Here is a 22875-nt window from a genome sequence, read left to right as displayed (position 1 = left end):
TGCTTTATATAGCCATTAATTCTCTGTTTCGTGCGTGTCGGTGTTGACCGTGGTCAGGAGAAAAACTGTGACGCGCTGTTTATCAGAGTTCACTTTCGAGTTCAGTGCCTTATTCGGGAGTCTCTGGTCCGTTTTAACCGCAGCTCGTGATAATGACCTTTTGCGTGGTAAATTGCGGTGCGTAAACGCGTTGAGTCACTTTAGGTGGCAGAATAAAAAACGGTTCGAGATAAGCAGGAAACCACATCATGAACTTCTTGAATGTTTTTTTTCGTAGATCAAACGGTACTGAAAGATGACAACCGCTGTGAATGAAACTCTCAGTGGATAGCATAACCTCAATCTTGATGTTTAGTTGTGGGTTGAAAGCCCTGAAAGTCTATTTGTTTAGTAGCATTTCTTCTGAGGGTTCTCAACTTGTTTTATCTTCACAGTAATTGCCTTTAGCTAGTTAGTCATAGTGCCACTTGGGAAAAATGAGAATATCATATTTATTTTCATTCTGTTTTTTCTCATACTTTCTCTACAGATACATTGCAATCATGCATCCGCTGCGGCACCGAACGTCTCGAAAGAAGGCTCGCCTCTTCCTGCTTATCATCTGGGTGCTTAGTTGTGTTCTGGCTGCGCCTTGCTTGATGTACTCAACCGTAATGACGAAACGGTAAGATTTTCTCAAATCGATTACATTTACAGATTTTTCGATCACTGAAAATAGTTTTGATTTGCTGTGCATTCAAACAAGATCAACTTTTTAAAGCACTGCAGTGATTTAACAAGTACATTTCCAACTTAGAATCCTAATTGCACTTGAAGCTAAGATGCAAAAGATTCACTGCAATAAACGTGTCATTTAGATCAATATTTAAAGATTTTTATTTAAATAAATCCTTTTCAAACGGTGGTGGTGTTGAAAATTAAAATTTGAACCGCTCATTACGGTGCATAAAATGCCTGAATCGGAAACAGTATCTTTTAATGATGCCGTCTGAGAGCGAGTAATACAAAATTGATGGACCTGCAAAAAAAAAGATTCCGGTCCGCAGCTCGGACGTAATGGACGGTGAAACCCTCGCCCGCGCCGCGGCATGTCATCAGGTTCCGGCCTGCCGACCGATGCCTTTAATTATCATCCACCACGTTTGTCACAGCTTCCGTTACTCACTCGAGCCTTTTCTACCTTTCCCATCAATTATTCAAATTGGTTTTCCAGCTTTCGCCGCTGTGAAAATTGCTCACTTTGCAAAAATATTTCCACAATATAGAATTAATTTTCCACCGTGAAGGTTTATTTTCAATTGAGTTGGGTGACAGCTTTTTATAATGATTCAATAAATACTGTTTGCTGTCTAAAAATAAAATTTACTTCCATTTTTTGGGGAAAATTTATTGGAAATTGATTTAAGTAAGCCCGTTCGGATTATTGTCGGTAATGATGAGCTAAACATGGTGTGGTAAAAATGTAGTGTTTTCCATCGGAATCACAGTAAATCCACGATAATATATAATTCCGTACGTAAAAAAATATTTTACCACATGTGCGTTTTCACCTCGTTTAGCTCCTATCATACATTTCCCAGCAAGGTTGGCACAGCTGATTTAAATACTTGCTGATTTTAATCTGAAATGGCTTTTTCCTTGCTGCTGGTACGCTTTAAGTGTTCTTTGGAAATTTCACTTATTGTGCTGTGCTTTTTGGACTCTGAACTTTCCCGAGGAAATAATAATATTACCAATATAGGATAATGTTGGTGCGAGATAATCGCGGAAAACTCGTTGCACTGCATATTTATTCAAGCTGAATGGGAGAATGGATTGAATACATTTAACCTAAGATTAATGGTTTTTAATTTTCCACGCATGGGTATGGTACAGAAACGGATTCTTTTTAAATCTACCCGAACAATTTCTTCATTTTTTATTATTCGGTGGGTTCGAATGTTGTAGACTTGTAATTTTTTACGGACCTACAGTTACTTTTATCTTTGAACTATAAAGATATATAATATAAAATATTTATTCTATCCATCTTTTATCTATACAGTAATGTTCCGATTTTGTCTACCCCCGATTTTATCAGCTTTTTATTCGGATTTTGTCGGCCTATAAATTTTGATTAACTTTTGTGCTTTTAAACATGATTTATAAAACTTTTCAGCCTGCTTAAAACTATTCTGGTTCTCTGGGAAGAGTTTTGGAATAAAATGATGCCTTCTTGCGAGTAATTCGGAGTCAAAATCAGGGTGTTTTTATAGTAAAAGTTCTACAGTTCCTAAACAAGCAAAGATAGAGGTATGCTATATTCAGCAATGTTGTGTATTTTTACTGTTAGTACAACTTTGTTAAACAAGAAAAAGTCATACAATAACTACAAAAACAGCTAGAATTGAAAAACTGATTTTAACGATTTTTCTTATATGAGAAATAGAATTTTTCTATCTTTGCTAAAGAGATAGAAGGTTACTGTCTTCAGCAAAATTTCTTGCAATAATATGCAGTAAAACTTTGCAGAACACATCAATGTGTTATATTGAAACTGAAGAGAAGTAATTTTTTTATTGCACTTTTAAGGGGATTATTCAAAATTTGAATTCCGTTGAACGATAGAACTGTTGATTTTAAGAAACTCTTCCGAAGGTTCCATAAATAGACCCAGTTTTCTAGCTCGAAGCTAATGCGCACCAAAAAAGGTTCTGGACCAGTGTGGATTAAGCATTAAAATTTAATTTTTAGTAGAAGTCTTCGATATTGCAAGGTCTTAAGTTTTGAATTTTGAAAAAAAAAATTCGAAAATATTTCCCGATTTTGTCAGTTTCCCCATTTTGTCAGCCCAAAATTCAACATGGGGCTGACAAAATCGGAACATTACTGTATATATAAGAGACGTGTCCGAAGGCAAAAACAGGTCTCTGACAGGACGTCATGATTTCGTAGCAATGGGTTCTACTGGTCGACTGCTGGACAGCTCGATTGCTCAACTGATCGACTAGACTACTCGATTTGATTACTCGACTGGGCTACTCAACTGGACTGTTCGAGTCGACTGCTAGGCTCAACTGCTCGATTGGATAGATCGACTTGACTGTTTGACTGAACAGCTTGATTCAACTTCTCGACTAGACTTAACTACTCTACCCGACTGCTCGACTCAATTGCTCGCTTCGACTGCTCGATTCAACTGCTCGACTAGACTGTTCGAATCGGCTGCTCGACTTACTATTCGACCCGACTGCTCGACTGAACTACTCGACCTAACTGCTCAATTCAACTGTTTGACTAGACTACTCGTTTTAACTGCTCGGCTTGTTAGCTCGACTGGACTGCTTGACTGGACAACTTGATTCAACTGCTAGGCTTGACTATTCAACTCGACTACTCGACTCAACTGGTTGGCGGCCATCTTGGATTTGGTCGCCATGTTGGATTTCATCAAAGAAATGCTTTTTTCGCCATGAGAGCCCCAACCGATTTTAAATTCAATATCACCATTAGAAAGCTGAGAAAAAATACTATGGGAAACAATTATCAAATTAGGTGTCAGTGGCATTAATTAAATGAAATAATTAGTTTTCTGCAAGTATGATTTAATTTTACATGAGAATTGTTACCCCTTGCTACAGAATTAATTGTTACATTTAGTTAATGCTACTGCACACCTAATTTGATGAATGTTTTTTATAGCATTTTTCCACTGCTTTCTAATGATGGTTTTAAAATTAAAATTGGTTGGGCTTATCATAGCGAAAATGGCGATTCTTTGCTAAAATCCAACATGGCAACCAAATCCAAGAAGGACGCTTTTTTTTCACTTCATTTGCAAGCCCTATATCCTTCCTCTTTACAAAAGCGTGTCGTCTATAGTTGATTTCATGGCATATTTTCGAAATATCACAATAATTATAAAAAATTGTGAACATGTGGTTGTTTCATTTAGTCAATTCCAATGCACGCCTAATTTAATGAATGTTTCTTGCAGCATTTTTTCTCAGCTTTCTAATGGTGGTCTTAAAATGAAAATCGCTTAGGGGCTCATGGCGAAAATGGCGGTTTTCTGGTAAAATTCAACATTTAAAATGGTCGCCAAAAAAGTTTTACTCCGTTTGAAAGACCTGTTCTTCTTCTTTAGAAAGCCGAGCCATTTGTTAGCAGTTTCATTGCAAATTTAGGAACTATCACATGATATATGCAGATCTCAAGGTTTGCTAAAAATTCTGCTTTTTTTAAACTGTCGAGCCCCTTGGTGAACGAGGGCTTCACTGTCTCCAGGCATTAAAAGTGTAATTCTCATGTTTTAACCATTCTCTACCCCTGAAGTACAAAAGTTCCAATATTTGAAGACCTCGTGACCTTCGTGTGTGGCCCCGTTTCAGCGAGAATTCCTCACATACTTTATTTTGGACATTTACGGTAAAATAAAATGAAAAGGTCCAAAATAGTGTGCGCTTTACACTCGTCCGAAATACGTAAATCACCCTAGACGCGAGGCGATGCATGCAAGTTACAGCTAGAATATAGTAATGCGTAATATATGTTCACTGCAAATACCATTTCACGTTTCCAAACTTTCCAGAAAGATTTTTTGGGCCTCAAGCAAGACCTATGACTATCTAATGGCTTTTGTATAATTTTACTCCACAACTCGTTTCATTGAAGTAGTCTCATATTTCTTATAAGTTTCTTTAAGTTAATAAGTTCTCAAAGCGCTTAACGCTTCCTGGTAAGAATTTGTCGCACGACGTCAGACAGACGCCAGTCAAAATAGGACATCACCTCTAGTTTCTGATAATAAAGAACGGAAGTTGGCACTAGTGTTCCATCATGCGCCATGCGTGAGAGTATGCTTGAAACTATCAATGTTTCCCTGTTGAATACAACAGATGTCGTTACTTCGTAATACATATTGTACATATTTGAAACAGCCGAATTTTGCGTGACAATAAATTTTACTCAGCGCAGCAACAGTACTCTCTCATTATCGCAATACAACGTTTGACGCCTGAACCAATAAATAGTTGGTAAACATTGTTTTTATTAATCGCGTTCATGTTGCGAAATTTAATTTCTTTGAATTGGAATGTCGCAAATATATTCAGGTCCCGGCTCTCGTACGGTATCAAATTCGCTTTCCACGGCTCACGGAAGAATGGTAGTCTGATGCTATGGAGAGGTATACAAAAAGTTTTTTTTTATCAGAATTGGGCAGAAGTCATGAAAATTAAGCATAACAGAGTAACTGTATCACAATTCACAAATGAAACGTGATTGGTGATTGTTTTTAGGTAGGGTAACATAGATACGAGAGAAATTTTGATTTTATTACCACTAGACAAGCGCCATCTCTTGATAAGCAATGGTTCGTGTGGTATCCTGGGGTAACTTGCATGAGTCGGATGACATCCGTTCAGCATTTCTTACCGAATTGTTAAGTGCGCTACTCTTGTTGTCCTCGAAGCCCCCGCCCTTGTCGAATCACCCACTTGAGGACGATTTTAATTTGCTTGCAGGATAAGCCCCCTTAGCTCTTACCGTGTCTCGAAAACGCATCCGAAAACCGAAACACGTAACTTCATCCAAAATTGTTTTGATTGGTAGCGTCAGTTTGCTCGGAAATCCGTATTCGTGCTTTATATGCCATAGCTGAATTCGATCGACTGTATCGTATGCTGCTTTGAAGTCTGTTTAATCCGGATAGAATATAGACAAAGTATTCAGCTAAGCTTCCGTATGACCGCGTCAGAATTGCTAGACCTTTCATGTACCTCCTGCCAACATATTCTGTACAGGGCACACAATACATGCTGCTGACGCCAAACCGCTTCATCGCGTTTGTTTCACTATGGCAGGGTGCCCAAATCCGGCACCTAGCAATCGTGTTGGTTAAGGAAAAGCAGCAGATCTTTTTATGAGACATTTATTCACGTAAACTTTTTGGGTTGATGCTCTCGGTTGCAATGGAAATGCTATTTTTCAAACCAAAATACAGATAACCTGCCAAGCCAGACCAGTTTCATATGCTGGCCTAGTTTCAACAATTTTTTTTTGAAAACTCCTGGCAGGATCGCCATGAAAAGCCAAGTAAAAAAATATGTTGAAGATTGCATTGGTTGGCTTCTTCACACGTATGGTCTGAACATAACTTTGTAAGGAAAGGTCCTAGAGATTTGCAACCTTCTGCAAAAACAAAAGTTTTGAGTCATTCAATACTCGCCTAGACCCATATATTCTTCTAAAATGCAATCAACAAACTAAGTATGAAAATTTTTTTTAAAGAATTTTCAAAAAAAAGTCTCCATAGCTTTGCACTCGATAGAGATAGAAATGCTATTTTTTAGCAAAGTTGTTTGCCTTTATATTTTTTACAACTTTGCCGAAGAAACTATGTGTCTATCAACTAAAACAAAAAAGTGGACGTGTATCGAGTCTATAGTGAACGCGAATTATATAAAGCGTATGCTTGTGGTACTCACATTTGGGGGTTGGGGACAAGCAACACCTATACAAGTTTATAATCCTCGACCAAAGCTTTAAGGTGAAGCACTGATTTTATAACTGGCAACTCTGTCTGTAACGCTTGAGTGATTGTTTTGATCTCCGTGTTCAATCTCAAATTACATCGAAATTCAGACTCTGTTTTTCATGAATGATTGATTATTGATCTACCGAAACTTCACTTATCGTACAGTTCGTGTAGTTCAAGTGTATTTTGTGCATTTCGTGCTATTTTGAGTGAAGTGATATTTGCTATTATTCTATACACATACTTGTCTACACCCCTACGCGCATTTTTCTTGCTGCAGCGCCATCTGTGAGCAAAAGTTACAAGCTTCATCGACCTTTTTGCTCTGGAAACGCCGCCCGTGCTCTATCCCTGTAAGCTGCTAGTTTTGAATTGGATTCCCATATCGCCTCTAGTTATGCAACCCGACAACCGTAAAGTTTCTGCTGAGATGGAAAAAAACTGTTATAAATGTTGCGACCCAATCAAGAATCTCAACATAATGAAATGCCATTTGTGTGACCGCGTTGCTCACATGAAATGCTTCGGCTGGGTTCGTTCAAATTTGGATTTTTTCAACGGACAAACGAACTTACTTTGGTTTTGCAACGAATGTTTGGATTCGGTCAATCGTTTGAAGACAGAAAATACACCGGATAGCAGTGTTGCTGTTATTTCATCCGTTGCAGAATCAATTAACAGCTGCATAAATGATGTTAAAAAAGAGCTTGGTCAAATTACGACTTTCATTGGGTCGATTTCGAACAAGTTTTCAGAAAACGCAACGTCTGATTCTTCGACCAATACCCGTCGAAACAAACGCCCAAGGATCATCTCGCCGAGTGAAACACCAAAGCGACCAAGAATGCTTTCCGATTTGGTCAGCGGAACTAAAAATATCGAAAATTTTCCGAAATTAGTAGATACTGTCCCACAACCGGCGGAAAAATTTTGGCTTTATTTATCGCGTGTTGCTCCGCATGTGACCGACGACGAAATATCGGCCCTTGTGCAAGAGTGTGTACCAGGTGTACAACCGGTGGTTCGAAAGCTCGTTAAAAAAGACGCCGATTTGAATTCGTTTGCTTTTATTTCGTTCAAAGTTGGATTTGACCCTCAATATAAGGAAACTGCACTTGATGCAAACAACTGGCCGCAAGGCATTTACTTTCGACAATTCGAAGAAAGAAATAGCTCGAAGGATTTTTGGGGTCCAAAAGCATCAAAATTTCCACGAACCGCAGAGTCCGTCCTACCACAGTCCTCAACCACTCCCTACTTGACACCAATAAATTAATTGCGGCTGCGGATTCATCGCATACCGTTGTTGATCACACGAACTACGTACCAACTGGATCGTACCCGGGACGCACTGAATCAAGCAATTTGGAAGCCCCTAATCCGCTCATCACAGTCGTGCCACTGCAGCCAGCGCTCATCAGCCGTCCCGGTCCTGTGTATGACTGCGGAGAAGGGGTCTTCCAGCTTGCTAGTATGGGCAAGTATTTTTCTACCAATAACAATTCGGCACCTGATATCCCCGCACCTTGCAAGCATTTAGCAACTGACCATCACCAACTCGACAGTAATGTTCCTGAATTTCGGATATTCTACCAAAATGTCCGCGGGCTTAGGACCAAAATCGATGACTTCTTCTTAGCAGCCACCGAACGCGACTACGATGTGATTGTACTAACGGAGACGTGGCTGGATGCTCAGATTCACTCTGCGCAACTATTCGGTAACGCCTATAATGTTTATCGGTGTGATCGCAGTCGCATTAACAGTACCAAGACACGCGGTGGAGGAGTTTTGATTGCTGTCTCTAGTCGGTTAACTAGCTACGTTGATCCGACACCTGTCAGTGACACAATCGAACAGCTGTGAGTGATTATAACCACGCCAACTCGCAAAGTCAGTGTTGGTGTAATGTATCTACCTCCATATCGTCGAACTGACGCCAATGCTATTGATGACCATGTGAATTCCATCGGCTCTATCATGTCTCGCTTACAGCCGAATGATTTGTCGTTGCTACTTGGCGATTACAACCAACCTGGACTGCGGTGGACTCGCCCGAACAACAATGCCCCTTCCATTGATTATCTCAATTCGTCTGTCACTGCTGCTAGTTCCGACTTGTTGGATGGCTTCAATTTGTACAATTTATCTCAAATTAACCACGTGATAAATAACAACGATCGCCTTCTTGATTTGATCCTGACAAATAATGAGACCCTATGCAAGCTGTTAGAAGCTACTGAGCCACTGGTTCCTCTCGACCCGAATCACCCAGCGCTGGAGATAACGGTGCACCAAACTTTACCCGTTCAATTCGAAGAAGCACCAGTTCAGATGTGTTTAGACTTTCGCAAAACCGATTTCGAAGCTCTGAGCAACGCTATCTCTCAAACCGACTGGCGATTTTTAGAATCTAATCCTCTTGACGATGCTATTGCCTACTTCAACGATATTGTTAACGATACACTCACTCATTGCACTCCTCCCCGTCGACAGTCATGTAAACCACCATGGTCGAATTCTCGTTTACGACAACTTAAGCGACAACGGTCCCTGGCACTTCGCAAATACTGCAGACTACGTAATACTTTAATGAAGCAGAAATTCAATCATGCGAGTAATTTATATCGGAAATATAATCGTTATTTATATAAGCGATATACCAATCGAATGCAGCACAATATGAGATTAAATCCGAGGATATTCTGGTCATTCGTCAACAGTACAAGGAAGGAGGAAGGATTGCCTAAGGATATGTTTTTGGGCGATAGACGTGGCAGCATAATGACAGAAAAATGTACCCTGTTTGCCCAACACTTTCAACATAATTTCCATGACTCCGCTGCTACAACTGCCCAAATTAATGCGGCATTATGTAACACTCCTAGAGACGTCTTGGACTTCAATATGTCAGCAATCACCGAAAGTCACGTCGAAGCTGCCATTAACAAACTGAAATGTTCATTTACCGCTGGTCCTGATGGAATCCCAGCATGCGTTTTGAAAAAATGTGTCGATAGTTTTAAACGCCCGTTGTGCCTGCTATTTAACTTGTCGCTTCAACAATGTCTGTTCCCTAATTTATGGAAACTTTCAGTAATGTTCCCTGTGCATAAAAAGGGTGACAAAAGAGATGTAAAAAATTATAGAGGTATAACATCTCTTTGCGCATGTTCTAAAGTGTTTGAAATAATCATACACGATGCCCTATTTACAAGCTGTAAACACTACGTCTCACTAGGCCAACATGGATTCTATCCCAAACGCTCGACTACTACAAATCTTATACAATTTACTACAACATGCTTACAAACCATGAGCCTAGGTGCCCAGATTGATGCGGTTTATATGGATTTGAAAGCTGCTTTCGATCGGGTTGACCATAGCATATTACTGGCCAAATTGGAGGAACTTGGAGTTAATTCTGCGCTTGTGCGATGGTTTCGATCCTACCTGTTAAATCGAATGCTATGTGTGAGGATTGGTAATCAACAATCTGAATGTTTTACGAATCTTTCCGGTATTCCGCAGGGCAGCAATCTAGGACCGCTGCTCTTCATGCTGTTTATTAACGATATATCGGCCTTGCTTCCAGACGATTACCACTTGCTATTTGCAGATGATATCAAACTGTTTAGGATCGTCAGGAGTACCGCAGACTGTTTAGAACTCCAGAGTTTAGTAGACATTTTCATGCAGTGGTGTTCCAGAAATCTACTTACTGTTAGTATCGAGAAGTGCTGTGTTATTTCATTTCACCGGAAATCCAGCCCAGTGATATTTAATTACACAATGTGTTGTCAGGCAGTTGCTAGAGTAAACCTAGTTCGTGATTTGGGTGTAACCTTGGATACCCCGCTTACATTTGGCCCACACTACAATGAAATAATCGCTAAGGCGAATCGGCAACTTGGATTTATGTTTAAGATAGCTGAGGAATTTCGGGATCCCGTGTGCCTTCGATCGCTTTATTGTTGCCTTGTGCGATCTCTTCTTGAGACCAACTCGGTCGTTTGGTGTCCTTTCAATGCTAATTGGATTTCGAGAATAGAAGCCGTGCAGCGGAAATTTGTGCGATATGCTCTACGTTTCCTCCCATGGCGTAATCGATTCCAGCTACCAGCATACACCGAGCGCTGTCAGCTTCTTGGAATACAGACTCTGGAACGTAGACGATTCGAAGCGCAAGCTGTGTTTGTGGCTAAAGTTCTGTCCGGCGAAATTGATGCGCCGAGTATTCTGCAGCAGCTAAACCTGTACGCACCGGAAAGACCGTTGAGGCCCAGGAATCTTTTGTTTTTACCCCATCGAAGTGCATCGTACGGACAACATGATCCTATCCGATATATGTCGGCAAGTTTCAACGCAGTTGCTGACTTATTTGATTTCAACACTACCACTTCAGCGTTTAAGTCACGGCTTCGTAGATAGCTGTGCTCTTTGTGTTTGTGTATTGTTCGTTTTTATCATTAAGACAACCACTTTGTTAGATGATATTTTTTTCAAACAAATAAACAAATAAACAAATAAACAAATAAACAAATAAATTCACTTGCCCCATTTTACTCCATAGGCTCGTGAAGCAATATAAATTTAAAACTTCAATATGCGATAACTTAGCAAGTAAAGGTCGAAGAGATTTGCGGTCTTCTGCAAAAACGTGTGTTTTGAGTGCTTCGATAATTGCCTAGAACAATGTATGCTTGTAAAATGCAACTAACAAAAGTTAAGTATGAAAAACTAATTTTTAAAGAAGTTTCAAAGAAAATGCTCTATAGTTCAGCACTCGATAAAGATAGAAAATTTATTTCATCTGCAAAGTTGCTGGTTTTTACATTATTTACAACTTTGCTGAAGAAACTATGTCTATATTTCCTAATACAAATAAGTTATTGTTTTATTTTTATTATAGCAAGCCAATAAAGGATGAAATTTGGACCACTGAAGTTTGCAACTTCACGAACGGATAGGCTGGGGTTCCGCTTGGGTGGCGCTGGTCACTCTGTCGATCATCATTGCGACATCCGGCGCACGGGTTTTCTGGCTGTCGAAAAACGTTCCCCAAACCCTTTTATCATGTTGGTGACAGTGGATTTGGTTACTTTCAACGATTTCATTAATTCGAACGTGCACCGGAATTCCGACAACTTTTTGCGTATATTCTCCGGAACTGTAAACTTAGAGGCGGTAACATAGTATATCCCGGCATTTGTCTGGTGCCGGATTTGATGTTTATCACTCCGGTTCGGTAGTCCAGAACGTGCCAAAGTTTTTTGCACCAAATAAATTGAAAACTTCTCCTGTTTTTGCCTCTTCCCGAATCGAAATATTGGGCTACGCTTGAATGGGTAACTTCCATTCTCGCATTTCCCGGATTTGTGGTGCCAACATTCCTAGCGCTACTATCCTTCCACTTGGTAGTCTGAAGCTTGATGACTTGGGATACAGTTGAATGTGCGATTTTGAGATTTTTACCAATCCATCGATGAGAGGCCTTTAGATTTTTGAAAAGAGTGCCTAAATTGTTATTGGCGCTCTTCTTTGTACCAAAGATATCACTGTAATCACTGAATCGTTTTTGATGAAACTCTATCACGATGCACTATGGGCCAGAAATTATAATTCCGGGACAAAAATATTTGCGGTTAAACGGCATGTCCCAGCTCAATATGGTCTTCGGTAACTTTTTGAATAAAAAAAATATGCTTCTTTTGAAGGGTTCTCTAAAATATAAATTTGGTTTCATCAATTCCCTTCAAATTGGTATGCAAACTAATGGCAAATACTTGCAGATAGCTACGATATTCGAATTTTTCATCAGACGGTTTTTAACTTAAAATCAGTTATATCTTATTAATTCATGCAGATAAAGCAAAACAGTTTTCAGCAAAAATACTCCTCTTTTATGTGCAAAATGTTTCCTAGCACATCACATTGAGTTTTCTGTTAAAATAAACATGTTACAAGAAGAAACGTGATTTGGGGGCACGTTTATAAACAAAGGTCTTTTTCTGAAAATGGGTAAAAGGTAGAAGTTTTATATGTTCAGTAAAAATACTTGAAATTAATTTATTTTTAATATTTTGAAACCAAAAAGATGAAAAAAGTGGTAAAAAAGGTGAAAAAAGATTTACTTAAAAAGTTATTGCTTAAATTGTTGTTAAGGTGCATCATTTTTTCATTCAAAAAGTTGAGCTGAGACATGCCGTTTTACCGCAAATATTTTTGTCCCGCAATTTTAATTTCTTGCCCATAGTGCGATGGAAAGACTGAACCGCTTGGGAGTTTTTGATGGGTTCATTTGTTTGCGTCAGACAAATCTTACAAATTATCAACTCACAGTAAAGCTTGGCTCTATTGCATTATACAGTTTTTATTGACATTCTGCAGTCCCACAGGGTAGCAACATAGGACCATTATAATTCTTTATGTTTTTAATGTCGTTTGTTTTGTGATTCTACTTGGTTTCAAGTGTGCGCAGGTAATCTAAAAATATTTCTCGTTGTATGATCTGTTGAACACCGTAAACTACTGCAACCCAATTCACCAATTTACCCGCCCAGTATTTCACCTGCTGTCCTACCAAGCCAGTCGTCGTATGCTCGAATCTCGACTAGGCGGTGTCGCTACAGAGTTAGTAGGATCTTTGCACTAGCCCCGTAATTTTTCTGTACTTTAATAACCGACTGCGAAGTCTGTCGATAAAGAAGGGTCAAGTTCTGAAGGACGTTTATACCCATAACCATGGCCATCATTTGTTTGTAACCGCCAATAATGTGTTTAGTAAGACATAATGGAAATTAGAATACATTAAACTAAAACTTTAAACAAAATATCCCCCGTTGAAAACGATTACAGTCAGTCCACAATCATGGGTCACACACAGTTGTGGATGGATCATTTTAGCTTTAGCTGCTAATTTACGTTCAAATTTCACCTAATAATTAAACAAATTGTTAGTGCCACTTATGAGTAACAATTTTCTCAGTCAATTAGTATAACATTCAAGCATTAATCGGCAGTAAAAGTCAAAATGACCCATAATTGTGCGTGACCCATGATTGTTGACTGACTGTATTTAGTTGAAGAGGAACTTGATTGACTAAATAATTCGTTTACCTTTTGAAACTGACATTTTCAACAGTCATAACAGCGTACAAACGCTGAAGCACAATATTGTGCTGCTCATATTTTCTTGGCCATGATTGAATTTTACTTTCTTTTTTTCTTTTTTTTCCATTCCAGTTACCACAACGGAAAAACGAGAACCGTTTGTTATATGCTGTGGCCGGATGGACGCTATCCGACCTCGATGGCAGATTATATGTAAGTATGGAATTCAATAATCGTCCTTTCACATGTTCCGGGTATGTCCAGAACATGAATGGCAAGCTATAGATTATTTTGAAGCGAAGAAGGAGTATGATTTTGTAACATGCTTGCTGTTTGTTAGAAATTTATGGGAATGAATTAAACGTGTTTTAGGTAGGGAGTAGAAATTTAATCATAATCTTCGTAGGCTTTTATACATATAATAATATAGTAAATAATTATCTGTCCCTATTGAAATTCAGTGCAGCTCATTTCACAATGGTGTGCCGTGATTTGTAAACAGCATTGACTGATTGAATGACCAGGAGCTATTTGAAGGGAATTTATGGCCCAGCTAGTGATTGAATACCACACGAACGAACGTTTTTGTGTATCGAGTCTTTTGTGAAGGGGCTTCAAATCACCTCTGCTATTTTGATCCTTTATTGAGGGTGAAAACAAACTCGTTTCATGTGAAATAGTAACAATGGAAAACACTAATTTGATTAGGTACAATTAGTTCAGCTGTGTAGTTTTTTTTTAACAGGCATTCTATAGAATTTAATTGCACTGTAGAATACTGTAGATTTGCACATGTTTCGCATGTCGTTTCTAGATTGATTGATTGAAGAGAAAATTGCATGATCATTTCCAAATGAAATCGTTTGTACTGCTCTTCAATTCTAAATTTTCTAATTGCCGGTAATGGTTACTTTACCTGAATAATTTTCACAACATTCTTCTGGTAATTAATCAATCTTGAATAATTAGGTGTGAATTTCTTGATTCCTCTTTATGCTTTGAATCCATCAGCTCAGACGCTCTCTTATACTCTTAAATGCATACACGAACATTGGTTGAATTCAACTTGGTTAAAAGTACTCAGAATGACCTTAAAGTTTACAAAATCGGATCGGAGTGCAAAATTTCTCTAATTTAGGTTACTTGCTACAAATAGTTGAATTATCGAATCTGTGTTTGGTAACTTTTGGGGCATTAACCAAGTTTTAGCAAAGTGGAACCTATTTACAGGTAAACACATTTAAGAGTGTAAGTGTCAGCATACAAAGCTGCCATAAATGCTGCTTCTACCAACAGCGTTCAATCTTCATTATTCAAGACATGAAAACCAGTGTGGGTGCTTCGTTAACCATCCGTAACTTAGGTGAATCTTCTTGTGAAAGTGCAAAAAGGACGTGGAACGCCGTTTGGCACGTTGATTTCTATTGCTCAGTCAGAAACTTCATCATCCGAACAATACACAATCGTTATGTTCAATTCTCTTATAAAATGAATGTTGGGAATTTTTGTGTGTGCTCCCTAGAAATAAATACCGGCAGGGGAGAATAACATATTACTGCTGTCAAATAGCGTCGTGTTTTATTCCACTAAGTCTTTGATTGGATGCTGCAAATGTGGTAACTTCCTAGCTTCGAACCATAGCAATTTCATATATGAATCGGCAGTCTATTCGGAAGAAAGTGGAATATCATGTGTTTCCGCATTGCGAAATTAATTAAAACTTGCACAGATAATTATTGCCAGGAATGAATTGGTAGAACCAAATTTTGCGTGTATTGTAGTTCGAAAGACTCTTGTTTCCCGTTGTCCTCGTTCGTTGTTCTTCCGCTGGGAGCAGGAAACGGTGTGCCATTGATTAGGGGGGTTGGGCGATGTACTGGAATGTGAAACTTGTGCTAAAGTCTTGCTTCCGTTTTCTATGATCAAAGTCTATTCACGTGCTAAGCCGGTGAAAGGAAGGAAGTGACGGAAAATTTAATTTGCTATCGATTTTCCTTGTCAAGTGAGTCCTCTGAATTGAGTTTTTTGTTTTACAAACCTTTGAATTGTATAATTTGGCCTATAACGCTGCAAAAAAGTTACATCAGCGACCACTGGCGGCGCCGCTATCGCCAAAATGGTGTACTCCATTTCTAAATGATTTAAGTTATACACATTGACTTTTATATAGATAGATTATATAGTGCCTGTTATACTGGCTTGAATATGAAAATATGACCATCCATTATTACTTATTATCATGATATCTCTAACATTAACACTAATTTCTGTCAGCAGCTAGCCAAATGAGGCCTGATTTAAAGGCTGCCCACGTTTCGCACAGTATCTATTGGTCTGTGGATGGAACAAATTGGACCAGGCTTGTGATAACCACGATACGTATAACAGAGTCCGTTGGGATGTTATCCTGGACTTGTCCATAAAGTAGACTGTGATTTACGCCTAGCGAAAGTGGTCGGAGCAAACTTTCGCATTCACTAACCGCCAACCTTAGGGCCGACACTTCCAGCGCCTGCTGCCAGACGTCAGACCGGATCCGATAGCGTTCGAGGTTCGGGAGTGAAAAAATTATGGTTATGGGTGTGGAAAGAAAAGTTTTACCACTCCGTTGGCTGGTCTAGAGCGAACGTTATCGGACCAGTGGGTTTCGTCTGCGTCTGAATACATGATGGATGAGCAGTAATTAACCACGATGTAACATTTATCGCTGTTTGCTCGCAGATAGGAAAGTTTCAATGAAAAAAAAACATATGGTTATACTGGCCAGATTTTGGGATCTATTGTTCTTGTATGTGGATCTTTTTTGTTGCAAGGGGAAATTAATGATCTAGTCGCTGCTATCGAACGGTATAAGCTCTCTCTCTCTGGATAATTGAAATATATGTTGGATTGGAATATTCAAATGAACCCAGAAAAGTTTTATTAAAATCGTAAATTTTCAAAACTGAATCGTCTTTAACTCATTATTAATGCAGAAGATCCAACAAAATATTTCATCGCGCATATTATGCTTATGCACACTAGCACCATCTGTGATCGATATTCCCCAAAATTAACTTTTAACAGGAGTATTCCTCGGATAACCGAGTATTTCGCCTTCACGCCTCTCGCGCGTGTCGCTTAGTTTTGTGACGAGTAGGGTACACTCAAAAAAATAATCACTTACATGTCAAGTGTAAAACCACTTAAATACTTTTCATCCAACTTTTTTCGTACTATTTACGTGAATTCAACGTAGTTTGCAACGTTTACGTCAAAAACAGAAAGATGTTAATTTTTTTTCAATAACGAGCAACATAAAAAATAACTGCATGTTGAGAAATTTACGTTTTTTTTCACGTATAAAGTAGATTATTTCTAGCCTTGTGACTACGATTTTCGCGCCAACAATGATATTTTGTTTCAAATTTGCAAAACGTGCCAATATGATTGTTCTGGCCATGACCACAGTAGTCGCAAAGTTCTTGACGAGGCTGACTTTACTAGCTTCGTTTGTAAAGGCAATGTCCGAAGTCCACTGAAGCGCACGGATGGTACGCCGCAAGCCGGGCAGGCTACGATGCTTCACCACGGTTGCAGATGTCATAGGCAATCCGTTTTTTGCGAAGTAGAATGCCTGGTAATACCCGTCTCAAATCACAAAGGCCCCTCGAGGCTCTAGTCAAGGTTATTAGATAAGTTATTGATATGATGTTTTAATTACTTTACGATGAGCCTTTTAAAACATACGAAAGTTTAAAATCCCTTATTTGGCAACAATTTCCTCGGTAATCTCACCCTGCTTTGGTATTGATTACCTTGGTTGTATTTTCGACGAAGTTGAACGCGACTATATATGAGTGACCGCTCCGTCCACAGGCTTCGAGTATTATCACCCATGCAGTCATCGTTTCCCATTTTAGGTAAAGCCATCCCGTTTGATTAACCACTCCGTCCATGCATTTGGAGTGTTATCACTCACATAGAGGACAGCTCGCCCAAAGAGGGGCCACTCGCAATCCACATTGGAGCAAACTTCCCCTGTGAGGGACCTCTCCGTCCGAAAGCTTGGTGAGTTGTCACTCCTACTGTCAACAGTTTGCTAAGAGGTGGACTTAGGATGTGTGATTTTCGAGCAGTTTGAAAAAGCATAGTAAATTGGGGGAGGCAATACAAAAACTTGTAAACAACGGTTACACTAAATGCCAAACAAAATAAAAAAAATATGCGTCTGAAATTTTCAAAAAAAAGCATGATGATACTGTTGTCCGCGCTCCTCCTTTTCCAGTCAATTCATTGATCAGTTCATAAATCTTGTTCCATATTGAACAAGTATCTGTGCGGTACTAGAGCATATCCGCATAAATCCCGTAAATTGCGTAAAATATAAACGGCGTAAAAAACACGTAAAAAGCGACTTCAGTGTACACTCAAGTCTCTTTTTACACGGTTTATTTTCACGATTTTTGAATCAATGCGGTTTTTTTTAATTCGAGCGGTTTTTTCGATGATTTTGAATTAACGCGGTTTTTTACGTCGATTTTAGAATTAACACGGTTTATTTTATGACGATTTTTGAATTAGCGCGGTATTTTTTACAACATTTTTCGAATTAACGCGTTTTTTTTAAACGGTTTTATTTTACACGGCACGTATTCCCCGTGTAAAAAAAGAGTTGCGTGTATTATGGCAGGTGGGCTTGTTTTCGAAGCTAACTTATTTATCGCAACATAACATCGATCCTTTTCGATCTGATGCTTCTGCTAATGCAGAACCGCCACAGCTCTCTAAACTTCACACAAGTGATGGGGAAATTGGATTGGAACCCAAACTGTCCGTCACAGGCCAGGATAAAGGAGGAGCGTTGAGATTTGTTTCTCGGCGTACAGCTCCAGATGACTCCGTGAAAAATTTTTAGTGGATTCATCCGGAGCTGTACATCTCTTACGCTGAGCAAATTTTGTAAAAATCTTTGCTCTTAATGTCGCAAACAGTTTTGATGCATACTACATTCTGAGAGAAATGCGGAAGAGCGCCCCAACCCTTCGTGTTAAGCGACCCGTGGCTTGGGATGAATGCTGGAGGTTCTGATTAAGTTCCCCAATGTCGAACTGACTCTGCGTGGTACGAGAGCACCCGGAAAAGAGGAAGCAGATTACTGGACAAATCTGCTTCCTCTTTTCCAAGCTAGTAAAGCACAGTTGACTTTTCTTCCCAATAGATTATTACCATTGCTATAGAAACTCTAACTAAAAATATTATTGATGAGACCAACAATCTCTCTGGCTGATTATCCCGTTTTCCTTCCCTTCCAGTTCTTCTGGATCATATAGCTGACCCGGATCACGAGGATTTTAGCCCCAAGTTCAAGAGCTGTCAATTTAAGAATGGTTGGTTACTTGGCACTGGCCGGCTCTGACCAGAACATGACCAATTGACTGGAGCAAACGGCATCTACTCTCGTTTTGTGGGAAGAGGCACAACTATGTGCTTTCGAAATGAAGGAGCCTCATTTTTTCTCAGCGATGGTGGTCTTGAATCTAGCTCATGATGAAAACGGCGATTTTTTGATAAAATCCAATATGGTGACCAAATCCAAGATGACCGCCAAAATTTTTTGACGTAGGACTACGTCTTTGTTTACTATACTGGAACTGGGTAGCACTTTGTGAAAACGAAAATAAAGTGTAACGTTTGAATGAAAGATTTCAAATGCTAATAACTACTAAACTACTAAACGAAACTGAACAATATATATGTCGTTGGATAGTTAAAATGATCAGCAAATTCATGGCGGGAGTAAAAGACCAATTTTATGGTGGGCGTAAGAGGACTGTTTGGTCTATACAAATGAAATACAAATTTCTTCAAAACTCGAGAACTAATCAAGCAAATTGAGCCAAAGGATTTTTTTCTATGCTGTACTGAGACCCCTTCCCCTTCTAAGAGGAGGGGCTCCCATACAAATGAAATACAAATTTCCTCATAAATCTCGAACTAATCAAGCAGACGTTACCAAATTTGGCATGTGGGGGTTTTTGGAAGTAAAATTTTTTTCCATGGTGTACTGAGACCCCTTCCCCTTCTAAGAGGGGGGAGGCTCCCATACAAATGAAACACAAATTTCTTGGTAAAACTCGAATTAATCAAGCAAATGCAACCAAATTTGGCATGTGGGAGGGGGGTCTATGGTGTACTGAGACCCCTCCTCCTTCTAAGAGAGGGGGGCTCCCATACAAATAATATACAAATTTCTTCAAAACTCGAGAACTAATCAAGCAAATAGAACCAAATTTGACATGTGGGGGTTTCAGAAGGCAGGATTTTTTCTATGGTATACTGAGACCCATCCGTCTTTTAACAGGACGGGCTCCTATACAAATAAAACACAAATTTACTCATAACTAGAGGAACAATTAAGCAAATAGAACCAAATTTCGCATGTGGAGTTTTTTGGAGGCATGAATTTATGGTTTGAGATCCTCACCCCTGTGGTACGAAGAAATAGAAATAAATACAAATAAAACAGAAATTTTCGCGTATGTGCCGTATTTTCTGCTATGTAACAAATGGTAAGCTGTGAAAGTAAACTGTTAAAACCTTCTCGGAGCAAAAACAGTGAATCCTCGCCGCTAACTTACGTGCCTGTTGCCATTTATGTCAAAAGAGAAGGACATTCGAATGGCACGTCATATTTGCGATGAACGTGCTTTGGCTCTAATGTTATTTGTAACCAATAGCCCTTTTAAAGGCCACAAGCAAGTTAAAGTAAGATTATTGAAACATGTCAAGCTACGCATAATCATATTTAACAAAATAATCTGTGGGTTGGGCCTTCATTACTATTTCAACCTTTATGATGCACACAAGTGATTTTTAAAAGAAATCTTTATGTCTCAATAGTTGCAGGCATTGTACTTATGAACCATCGTCCACGTATTTTTAAAGCCACCATTGCAGTCAATGAAGAATTGAATCTGAATATTTCGCTCTTCTCTTTAAAACATTCATTTAAACAATGGCACTCAGAGATTCTTATAAACATACATATACCAGAAATGCAGTTTACACACAGAGAACAGACATCCATTCAGGAACAAATTTTTCGGGAATTCTTGAATAAAATTTCAAATTAAAATCACCTAATATGCTAGCGTCACCACCACTATAGTTTCCCAACTAAATGATTCTTTTGATTTGCACACTGACAACCTTTGGCTCCTCTGGCGCTAGTATATATGTACTATAAGCGTTATGCTAGCGCCAGAAGCTAGCTGTTGTAAGTTTAGTGTAGAATTTTATGCGCCTTCAGCGACATCATCACTATAGTTTGCCAACTAATTTGACATAAGTTTTATCCAAGCGGTGACCTTTCGCTTGGATGTCTGTTCTCTGTGGTTTACATTAGTCTTTGATCTAGTGGTCTGATATAGTCCTACGTCGCCCTTTCGTACAACCCTTAGGGCTGTATACCTGGTAGTTTTTTACTCCATTTGAAAGCCCAGTTCTTTTTCTTTACAGAACCGGGCCATTTGTTAGTTGTTTCATGGCAAATTTATGAAATACTAGCTGTCCCGACAAACTTCGTATTGCCACAAATTAACCTGTGTTGTACATAAATCATGAATCTCGGATGATCTTTGTCACAATCTCGAGTTTTGCAAGTTTCTGAGGAGTTCAACTTTAGATGATTTATTTTGGCAGTTACGTAACTATGAAAGCATCCCAGGTAACCAAAAGGCATCACCAATGCCATTCAAATGTAGGCCAATAAGCATTTAAGTCGCCTTAAATGCTACTCAAATGCTATTTTGGCAAAATGTACAGCTACTTTACTGATAACCTTCTTGTAGTGCTGACAATGCTAATTTACAGCTAATTAACGACACGAAGAATTTGAATACAATTTTGGATGCCAGTTTACAACACCTATGCAGTCAAAAAACTAATATACAACAAAGTGCAGTATAAAATGCCAGATACGCTGATTTGCTGCTTATGTTAATGCTTATTAGTTACCAGGAATGGGTAGTTTAATATACAAATTTGCCATTTTTCCTCACAGTAAAGCAAACAACTCCCCTGCCCCCTCATTGCATAGCCAGAAAGCGGATAGTAATATTCGCCATGATTGTACAATATTTCGCCGAATATCATTTTGCGAAAAACCTTAAGCGGAATGTACCATTTCACGGAAAACTTTTTTGTGGAAAGTACCATTTCGCTATCCTCTTCTTACTCGCGGTCGCTCGTTCCAGGAAACCCAGGTAGACCTAGGAAAATAAATAAACCTAGACAGTAGTGATTTCTGCGGGGCATTGCCTCCCCCAGTGGGCGGCGCTTCCGATGACGGGTTACCGGTAACAGTTGTGGCCGTCTCGTCCTGAATGTTCTAGTGTTACTTAACTATAGATAGTTTTTGTTGTATTGTTATTGACTAATGTTTTATGGAAGAGTCTCGAATTTCTCGAGTTCGATTAGTTTCTGAGTTTCGCAAAAATTTCTGTTTTATTTGTATGAGAGTCCATATCCCTCTACAACAGGGGTGAGAGGTCTCTAACTATCATAAAATAAATTCAAGACTCCAAAATCTCCCACATGCCAAATTTGGTTCCATTTACTTGATTAGTTCTCAAGTTATAAGGAAATTTTGAATTTCATTTGTAGGGGAGCCCCCCTTCCTAAACAGGGGAGGGGTCCTTTCCGCTCTCCGCTCTTCCCCACCTTCACAAAAAAAAATTGTAAAACAAATCAATTGTAGAACCATCGTTCCCTAAAAATTGTAAAAAGCTCAAACAATAATAAATAGTTCAAAAAAGGTAAACACACAACACAGAGCCAAATTGGCGACTGCTGATGCTAATTTTGTTGAAAAAATCGTGTTTCGATTTAAGACAATTTCGATATAAGACAACTTTTTGAAGTTACATATTAGTTGTCTTATATCGATATATCGATATTATAGGGATAAGTATTAATATTTTTTGAAACGGTGGCTCTACAATTGATGAAGGGACGGCCATAGAGGCGCTGGACTGTTGATTACATAAAAACCTTTTACACACTTTTTGTCGATTACCTGTTGATCTGTCCTCTGTGCTAGGAAGGCGTGTAAACTTAGACAGATCGGGCAGCCCCCCGGTTGTGGCCGGCCCTTTTGACGGCGGGTCGCCGGCAAAACTCGCGACCGGCGACCGTCTCGTCCTGAATTATTGATGAAAGGTAGTGTAAAATGTAGGTATAAAATATTTTTTACGGCACTATGC

General features: G+C 39.0%; 1 protein-coding gene across 1 annotated transcript in view; it reads left to right on the top strand.

The window, feature by feature from the left end:
- LOC128745356 (tachykinin-like peptides receptor 86C) overlaps positions 1–22875 on the top strand; it is a 113923-nt gene that overhangs the window by 57020 nt on the left and 34028 nt on the right. The window contains exons 4-5 of the mRNA XM_053842402.1: positions 530–664; positions 13763–13843. Coding sequence (XP_053698377.1) covers positions 530–664; positions 13763–13843 — 216 coding nt within the window. The remainder of the gene's footprint in view (positions 1–529; positions 665–13762; positions 13844–22875) is intronic.

Source organism: Sabethes cyaneus, chromosome 1 (genome assembly GCF_943734655.1).
Source record: "Sabethes cyaneus chromosome 1, idSabCyanKW18_F2, whole genome shotgun sequence".
In the NCBI taxonomy this organism is placed as follows: domain Eukaryota; kingdom Metazoa; phylum Arthropoda; class Insecta; order Diptera; family Culicidae; genus Sabethes; species Sabethes cyaneus.
The sequence above is the reverse complement of the archived record's forward strand: the minus strand, read 5'-3'. Positions and strand labels throughout refer to the sequence as shown.